Here is a 9900-nt window from a genome sequence, read left to right on the forward strand (position 1 = left end):
ATTGTCAGTATTGAATTGCCTCAAGCTGCCGACCGCTGTATCCTCTTGAATTTCTCCCATGCCTTTTCGCGTACCTATAACTTAATTTTTCTCAAATGTGTTCGGGTATATGCGTGACATTGACTTGTCTTTCTGATCATTAAGCTTCTTGCCCCACACAATGTGATGTACACTTTTTAATAGAACCCAACAAAACATGATTAAATACAAAATTAAGCTATTTGTTTACCTTTTACAGCAGTCGGTTATTTGATTTATTAAGTCTCAAAGTCCATAAATAAGACATTATCCTGCGTGCATGTTGATCTAAAAAAGTGTACACTTTCTCCTTGACACGCTGAGCGGAAAACATTCAGATACTAAAGTATTCGCATCATGAAAAGAAATCGTGGAATCATGACAACTTTTATCAATTGTCAAAAAACCCTACACAAATCTCAACGACGCGAACGTTATGAAAGGTCGTGTCTGATCGTAGTTGCCATGCTTACAAAATCCATCGAAAGCGAGCAGTTTCGAGCTCGTTGATTCCAAACATTATTTACGTAGTTCCTCAGGAATATACGTGTCTTACAGTCTTGTGTTTTCATTGTTCGGAGTGTTATTCCGTACTCTGTCAAAATATTGATTTCATTACACGACTTTTTGATGCTCAGCGTGTGGCCTAGACGTAGCACTTGACATCTGCCCCCCTAGTTAGAGTGAAGTTAGACGCCTAGGAAGGTATAAATGAAATCAATGGAGAACAAATTATCGGTGGCTGCAACATTGTTAACAAAACATAGTTTGTTTTCGGTATCAGAACTAGATTTTCAAGTAACGTGTTTTTCCAATCATAATCACTGAACAAGACTAAAAATCTTATCACAATTGCTATTTTAGAAATACATTAGCATTTTCTGAAGGTTCTGAAATAGCCTAATTTCAATAGACCATTTTAAATGGAAAAGCTCTTATTTCAATCCCGTTCTATCGATATATGTTAAAGGTGTTTGATAGGACGCAGCCAGAGGTAGCGCTACATCTAATCATTACAGATGTGCCGTGAGTTTAGGCCAAGAAAAATAAGAGTTTGTTTCTCATCCTCGCACGCGTCAATTCAGACCCGCCGTGTTAACCTTTTTTTCTGCTCATGAGGAAATAAAAAAACCACGCAAAAATACGCGAGAATAGTGCTTAACACAGTGCTGTATAAAACAGAACTGTAAACAAAATAACTGACACTAATTTTCCATTCAGAACTGTACACATATGTCACTGTTTATGTTAAGCTGTCAAAACTGTGCATTGCTGCACTAAAAGTCAAACCGCAGAACTGTTGCTATACAAAAATACTAAAGCAACACTGCTGTGCATTTATCTCTGCGTGCATTCCTATGTTGTTTTCATGTTTTTGCCCATTCCTGTTGGTTGAAGAATAAAAAAAATTGAGAAGAAAAAAGCCCCGCGTCACAGCATCATTTTTGCAATATGTCTAGGATGAGAGACAAACTTTGAATATTTCGTGACCTTATCCACACCGTTAAACAAGCAGCATTTCGCCCATATATCTTAAAAGACCTTCGTAGATGCAGGAGTGTCAAGGCCACGCCATGAATCGACTTGTAACCAATACATAAAACGTACGGAACACGACATTTTGTATAAGACTGAGATTTGCAATAAGAATAGCCTATATTTTACCGCAGTAAAATTGCTAAGTAAGGGGAAATCACTATGGGTACCGTGTGCCATGTAAACATCGATAGACAACCGGATAAAGTATGAAACTTCTGCTGTGTTTTTGAAATTTATTCAACTCTGTATCCAGACTTTCACCTGAATAGCTCTTCTGCTTTTTAACCCCCCCCCCCCTGAAAAAATCACCTTTTTAAATTTCTGTGCATTATGGCAATGTCGGAAACTGTTTTAACGATTGAAGCCAATAATTCGAGAAAACTTGGGCGCGTCATAATAAACATGATGTGCTGATTCAACAGATATACGTCGGTGATACGTCAAATGTATTTATATGAATAACCCTTGGAAAACAATTAGCTAAATTAACCTCGTCTTCATAAGGATTACTGGAGGGCAGTATCTATTCCAAACCTTGCCCAACAGTTCAAGGGAATAGCGGGGAATGTAGCTGGAAAACCTTGAGCGCCGCGATGCTCAGAATGCTGCCGTCTTATAGGTCAGATAACAAAAGATTTCAGAAAACGTGACGAAAGCTATAAAATGTTGTTTTCTATCTTGAATGCATGGTACGTCCCTGGTAGCAGCATCTTTGTAATGCAAATTTTTGAAATCTGGCCATCCAGAGCGAAAAAGACAAAAATGTATGTGCTGTAGTATGGGAAAGCCTCAGATGTCTTAATTTTAAATAGAGAAGTATATTACGAGATTGCAAGGCTATTTGATTACTAAAAGATACTATTTTATGTGCCAACGCTATCTTTTTATGTGCATTAGTTATTACTTTATGTGAAAACGTTAGTATATGATGTGCATAAAGCATTATTTTAGGTTTATTTGATATCATTTTTATGTTCAAACCGTATGATATCATATGTCTACAGTAGCGTGTTATTAACAAAAATGAAGATATTGTGTGCATAAAGCATTATTTGACGATTTAATACCGTTATTTACAGTTCAAATTGTACAGTATTATGTCATTCAGGGGTATTTTACGTTCAAACATCTGGATAGATGTGTGCTCAAAGAATTTTTTTGCAATTTCTATGATTTTTGATGCATATACATTATCTTACATGTAAAATTGTAATATCTTGTCTACAATATCATTTAACAGTAACTGCTATATATTATGTGTATAATCATTATAAAGTTTTGTCATAGTGTTATGACGTTATATTAGTATGGGAGGAGCCTACGAATATGAGCCAGCACTTTCCACCACTAGAGGGCACACTTTATGGCGCCAATCAGGTCAGTTCCTAACTTTGCCAGTGATGCTGAAATTGAATGTGACCAGGGTCATCCAGAGTGACACCTGGTTGACACCAGGGGCAGAAACATAATAGAAGTAAGCAAACTAAGACCGGCCAATTTGTATGTCTCTCAGATCGCTGTGCGACTGAGCTACCGTCGAGTGTACAGAAACAGACTGTTCCAATACATTAAGGTACCTTGATAGTTTACGGTACTTTTCTTGTCGAGACTCAAAAAGGGGTCATCAGCTAAAAAGGGTGTCACCCTGTCTATAGGGACACTGTGTATTTTATTTCTATGTAGGGCAAAAGTTCAATTGCCTCTCAACAATGATTAATACTGACTTAACTGTAATATTCAGTTCACACACCTATTTACTCAAACTAGACCTACTCAATTCACTTGTGCTTAATGTGTTTTTTCACAAAGTTTGTATAGAAGCTTTTTGATACTCATCGTTGTGGGGACGCCTTCACATTCTTGTCGCACAATATGAGCTGGTGAACAGTTCACAGTCGGTGGTATCCCAAGTCTTCGACATACTTCGACAATTCATTCAGACTTAGTCACTCCGATAATGATTTTAAGAGAAGATTCACGGCACCTATGTCGTACAGGTTTTATTTCCCTTTACGGTGCCTTTTAGATTAAGACGATTTTGAGAAACCACTCTCTACATTCGATCGACTAAGGTTTGTTTCTATTCTCAAGAGGCGACCTCGACCTCTGTATAGCAAATCGAAACTAAATGACGTCAACGTCGGTTACCGCCATTTTACAAACTGCTGGTACTGAAGTTTCAATACGGCAAGCTCTAATATGACCGGAACAACAAGACTATTATATGGGTTTCTGATCACAGCCTTCGTTGTCTTTCCAGGTGAGGTATATATACCAGTATCAGTCATTATGACAATCATAGTTCGATTTTCGCCTTGCTGTGAGTACATTCGTCACTAGAAAAAGAAAAGCGATTGCAGGACACTGAGAAAGCAAATTGGAATGCGGAAAGTGAAACAATTCCGAGGAAATGATGTAGATGCTACTATAGGCTGCTTATTGATGGGACAGAAAAGGATTTGATAGTTCACCATTATACTCAGTACTTCGAATAAGTTACAACCTCGACTAGGTCCCCTCTAACCTTTGGGCTTGCCCCTCTTTATAGAATCCCCTCACATAGATACCTAACGTTGGAGTGTTGATTTTCTTACCCCGGTCCTCATGTCACACAAAATCTTCCAACTTCTCTCTCATATCAGAAAAGTAGCAATGAACTTCACCAAAACTCAAGCTGGAGTCCAATACACTCACAACCTTCACAAAATTCAGTTTTTACAGCTAAGACAAAAGGTGTTTACCATAACCAAAAATGGCGGCATGAAGTGTAAAGTGACCAATTTGCATTCTTTTACAAATGAAAGCGTGCTATACATTCAAATGGCTTGTTGAACCATCTGATACGACGGTCATCGAAGGTCAATCGACAACGTTGTACTGCGCTGTGAAAACCTCTGGCGATCCACGTATTCTGCCGGAGTGGTATAAAGACGTCCCCGGAAATGAAGAAAAACTAATAACAGATACTGGTGTCTCCTATGATCAATGCTGTAACGTCACGGGAGATGTTAAACACGGTGAAGTGAACCTGAGGATTCTGTCAGCAGGGGAAGCGGGCATAGGAACGATGCGCACCATAAGAATGCAGGAGCAAGGAGAAAGCTGGCGAACTCAAGATTCTCCCAAGTCCAAACCCGAGACAATAGGTAGACTTTACGAGGAACTTGGAGATCTAAAACCGAAACCCGCCCCTTCGCTGATATCTTTTGGTCGGCCTGAAAGATTTTTCTTCAGCACGAGACAACCCATGTGGAGATCATGGAGTACTGTTGTTCTCGTGGTATCTTTTGCTATCATGGTAGTATCCATTATTGTGACACAAATTCACAATTTTGGAGAATTTGAATCACTGATAATACTTATCGGTTTCAGCGTCTTCGTCGTGATGCTCCTTGGAGTAATTTTGATCACAGCTACTTACCGGGATGATCCACTGCAAGGTAAGAATAGGTGCCAAACACTAACATGTATGTTTATATCGACCACGAAAAACTGAATAACAGGAGCGGAATGATGATTTTCAAAAGATTAATTTCAGGTGGTACCTATTTCAAAATAATAACATCATACAGTACCAACGTCAAAATTAGTAATATTATTACACTAAAACGACTAGGGACTATTGTAAGATAAAAGCGTCCTGAAAGGAGTAAGCATCCCCATTAAATAAAGCTGATTTGAGTCAATTGAACAATTTTTTGCTAGTCAAGACAAAACTATCATTCTTACGGAAGTATAACATTCCACAGGTCACATCTCTTTAGGTTTACCAGTGGAATTGCGACAGCCTGCCAGAGTTTTTGCTGGTGAAGGAAACGAGCGATGTTTGAGAAAGATACGAGACCAATACAAATGGCATCTTTGCAGACCTTCAGAACCGGGAGAAGTGCTCGTGCAGGTGAATTAACGCTACATAACTCATTGGGAGTGACCATTAGTAGTCGTTGACTGGTAGCCTACACAGCATTCATTGTTCCATTTTATCAGAGCGACATATTTTGAAAAAAAGGCAAAGAACAGCAAGAACCATAAAAATATTCCGTGATTCATTCATTAACGAGGAAAGAAGTCTGACATTTTCCCTCTTTGTTTGAAATTTAACTCAAATTCTGATGAATGGCTGTCAGAATAATCTATAGTTATCTTCAATTTACGAATTTTTTTTATTCGGTCTGCAGCCCATTAGTGTGATTCTTCGAATGGGACCATGAGAGAGAGAGAGAGAGAGAGAGAGAGAGAGAGAGAGAGAGAGAGAGAGAGAGAGAGAGAGAGAGAGAGAGAGAGAGAGAGAGAGAGAGAGAGAGAGAGAGAGAGAGAGAGAGAGAGAGAGAGAGAGAGAGAGAGAGAGTTTGAGTTTTTGAGTTTTTTTACAAAATCTTTAATATTTACAATAAAAAATGAACAGTGAATTTTTTCTCAAATCAAGTTACATACTACTTTTTAAGGTAGATATAAATGTATATACAAGTGAAATTGTTAATATGCGCTGAGGATTCTGGGTGTGCAGTTCTATTTTCCATTCTTAAATTGAGGAACAGTATCTAGAGCAATGTTCATATCTTAAGAGACAGTTCATTGTCAGTGTTCACTTCACAGATTTCGTTGTCGTTACACCAAATGTTCTTAAAATTGTCAATGTTTCCATTCATTTTATAGTAGTTGAAATCTACGATGATTCTGCTGCGAACACGTCGTTTAAACATACTAAGTGGTCGTGGCACTTCGTCCAATCGGCAGTATATAGTTGAAACTTTTGCTGTGACCATAAGATAGTTACAAAGCTGATGTAGGTGGCGATGAACTGTTTGTCCTTTCGGCATTCCGATGACGTACCAAGTCAAAGGTATCATATCAGTGTTCAGTATTTTCTGTAGCCATTGGTTCAAGTACTCATGTAACGGTTGTATTGCTGGACAGTCAAGTATAAGGTGAAAAAGTGTCTCCATTTCTCCACAGTGTTTACAATCGGCACTGTCTCTCAGGTTACTCAAACACAGATAACGACCAGTTGCCAAGCAGCCATGTATCGCTCTCCACTGGACATCACTGTCACGTCTGCTGAGAGGTTCTGAATACACTGTGTTAAAGTTTGCTTTAATGTCATTTGGAATTGACAAGAGGTCGTGCCATGGTGTTGGCAGTCTATTTAAATATTTCTGGCAGTAAAGCTTTTTGATATATAAACTGTAAATCTCTTTTCTGCAGAACTTACTAAATGAGATAGAATCAACATTAATATCTGATATTGAAATATTAAAGTGAATGGGTGTTCTTTCACCTGGATCGTTACCGTTCCCTGCAAAATAACGATCCAGTTGAGTTTTCCATTTATGTGGTATAGCGTTCCAGATCAACTGAATTGCTCTCTCTAAAATTCTAATTGAATAGATAGGCACATTCTCTGTATTTCATGCGGACTTCCGTTTTTCACCTAAATCGAGAAGGTCACCTATGGTTACAATATTACCTTCTACAAAATGTTTCAAATAGAGAGGGCATTGTTGTACAGGGTGCATAATCAGTGGGTTATAGAACAAGGGTTCTGACTGAATGTTTGTAACATTGCAGTGATCATTAGAACGCTGTGCATCAAGTAAATTCCAGGTTTTTATCAATTGTTGATAGAAAGAGGGAATGTTGACATCGATAATTGCTGTCGGCGGTATATTAAGAGCAAATATATTAATTCCATAATTGAGATCAGCAATCTTGCTTAGGAAGTAATTTACATACTGATACAGGGTGTAATCTGAATTGTCATACAATAGTTTATGTATGTACATCATTCGGAAACTATTGATTTTGGATTGAACATGGATAAGAGCTTGACCTCCCTCATCAACCGGTAAGTACAATATTTCGTGAGGGAGCCAATGCTTTCCTTGCCAAAAGAAATTCACAAAGAGTATTTGAATATTAATGACTAGGCCATCTGGAGGTATTAAAGATAACATCTTATGCCATAGTTTAGAAGCTGCCAATTGATTGATTATCAGAGCTCTTCCCCGATAGGAGATAGCCTTTGCAAATGGTTTCCACTTTCGCCAGGTATCAACTAATTTGAACCTTTTAATAATATTTTGGAGGAACTTTGAGGACTCTGGATGTGGTTCTCTCCGACTGTGTCTGTCTATTTTGGCATCTACTGTGCAGTTAAAATCACCACCTAAAACGATGGGATCTGAGGAAGATTGAATTCGATTGAGGAGATGTTTTAGTTTTTGGAAGGTAACGAGACGTGATTGGCCATCATTCGGTGCGTATAGGTTAATAAAGTGGTACTGGTGATTGTTGATTTTTGCGTGAACATGAATAAAAAGACCGGTATGACGTCATCCTTTTGTAACACATCGACCTGTGCTTTTGGATGGAATAAAATTGCAACTCCTCCGGAGGAAGTGCTAAGGTGTGAAAATTCAATGTTTCCCCGCCATAAAACTCTCCATAAAGGTTCATCACTTATTGTGGTGTGTGTTTCCTGAAGGAACATACAATCACTGTCGTATTGAGACTTCAGTGATTCAAGAATGGTGTAGCGTTTCAAAGCATCTCTACAACCACGAGTATTACACGAGAGAATTGATAGACGAGCCAGAATTAATGGCAACAAGAGTTGTAAAAGATGAACTTCATCATTATGGAAGGAGGTTGAGAAAAACAATCAAAACATAGGTGCCAGTCCGTTTTTTCTCATATCATTCCTCACCTTTTTCATTAATTTGCCAATTCTTTGTTTAAGTGGTCTATCTGTCGAAGATGCCTTATATGCGTTTGACAGAGCTTCAAGTAGATCATTTTGATTTGGACAGAATTCCCGGCATCTCTCAACATGGTTTTTAAGGGATTTAATATTTTCGAGAAATAGCATGAGTTTTTCTTGTGTCGGTACGGTATGACATTGAGACAAGGGTTGTTGATCACTGTTTATATCTTCTTCCTGGGAAGAATTTACACTCTCGTCATCTGATTCACTGTCAGAGCCGTCCGCATTGAGTGTACTGAGAACATGAAACTGACCGGAGTCAGGAACAACATTTGCATCTATTGAAAGTGTCTCATCAGCAGCCTCATTGTTATTATCATGTATTTTTGCTTTGATCTTACGCATAGGAGATTGCAATTTTTCAGAAGTTTTCTTTGTGATCGTTTGAAGTTCTGAAGACTCGTCTTCCGAGTCAACAGCCTGATATTTATTTTGATTGCCAGCAGATTCGTCTTCATCACTATCGTCATCCACATTGTCTATTGACCGTTTTATTGGCTCTGTGGATTGTGTTGCCATTGCGACATCTGTTTCAAACATTCGGTCGTCAGACAGTACATCTGTCTCATTTGCATTGTGTGCAACTGATGAATTGTTATCCGAGGGAAGATCGATTTTTTGGGCAGCACTGTCACCAGGACCTAGATCTGCCCTTGATGTTGCAATGTCATTCTGAGATGATGGAGTTTGAGTCAGAGTCTCGGGTGATGAAGTGTTATCAGTGTTATCATCGGAATCAACATGATTTGTATTTTCATTGGCAGTTTCAAGTTGAGGCTGTAGTTCAGACTCAGTGGTCTCTTCAGTAAAATTTTTCGGACAGTTCTTCCGAACATGTCCTGTAAAGTGACATGAAAAACATCTCAACTCATCAGTTGATATGTAAACAGGGTAGTATTTGCCATTGTAATTGACTCGCAAAACGCCATTGAACGTCTTGAACTCTGGCTTCAGAACAATATAAACCTGTCTACGAAAGGATTTTACATGTTTCAAATCTTGTCTGGGACAACCGAGAGAAATATGACGAAAAGTATGCTCTAAAACTTTCCCATATTGCAACAATTGTCCATATAAACGTGAGTTGGTAATAAATGGAGGGACATTTGATATAATCACTTTTGTTGCAGGTTGAACCATGGGAGTTGGCTGCAGAAAGATTCCATTAACATGAACACCTTCAGTGCAGACCTGTGTCACTTTTGAAATTGTTTTGAGAAAGACAACGACACACTTATTCATTCTAGAAGCAGCTAGAATATCAGAGGTATCAACAACTCGAGAAACACTTTCAACATAATCATTAACAGAAATGCCTTCAAGACTCTCAAATTTAAGGCCATGTCTCATTGAGAGTTTCGAAAAGGCATTGTCAGTGTCCTCTTCGAACTCCGATACACTGTGTTGGTTGGCAGCCATATTGGTATGGCGTGCCAACCTAAACCCCAAAGAACAGAATCCCTTTCAATCCTCAAGAAAACAGGACAAAACAGACCCCAATTATAGTAGACACCAAATAGAAACAAAAACCAACTTAGCTGAATCAATGCTGACCGAAACAGAAGTCCAAAAGACACAGA

The 9900-nt window shown here is 38.5% G+C and overlaps 1 protein-coding gene across 1 annotated transcript; it reads right to left on the bottom strand.

The window, feature by feature from the left end:
• Nucleotides 1-8218: 8218 nt before the first annotated feature.
• On the bottom strand, nt 8219-9739 carry LOC139128135 (uncharacterized). Its single transcript, XM_070693974.1, has 2 exons — nt 9610-9739; nt 8219-9159 (listed from the first exon to the last, which is right to left on the bottom strand). Exons 1-2 carry the CDS (start codon nt 9737-9739, stop codon nt 8219-8221), a joined length of 1071 nt encoding a protein of 356 aa, XP_070550075.1.
• Between the last annotated feature and the right edge of the window lie 161 nt (nt 9740-9900).

Source organism: Ptychodera flava, chromosome 3, assembly GCF_041260155.1.
Source record: "Ptychodera flava strain L36383 chromosome 3, AS_Pfla_20210202, whole genome shotgun sequence".
NCBI classification, from domain to species: Eukaryota; Metazoa; Hemichordata; class Enteropneusta; family Ptychoderidae; genus Ptychodera; species Ptychodera flava.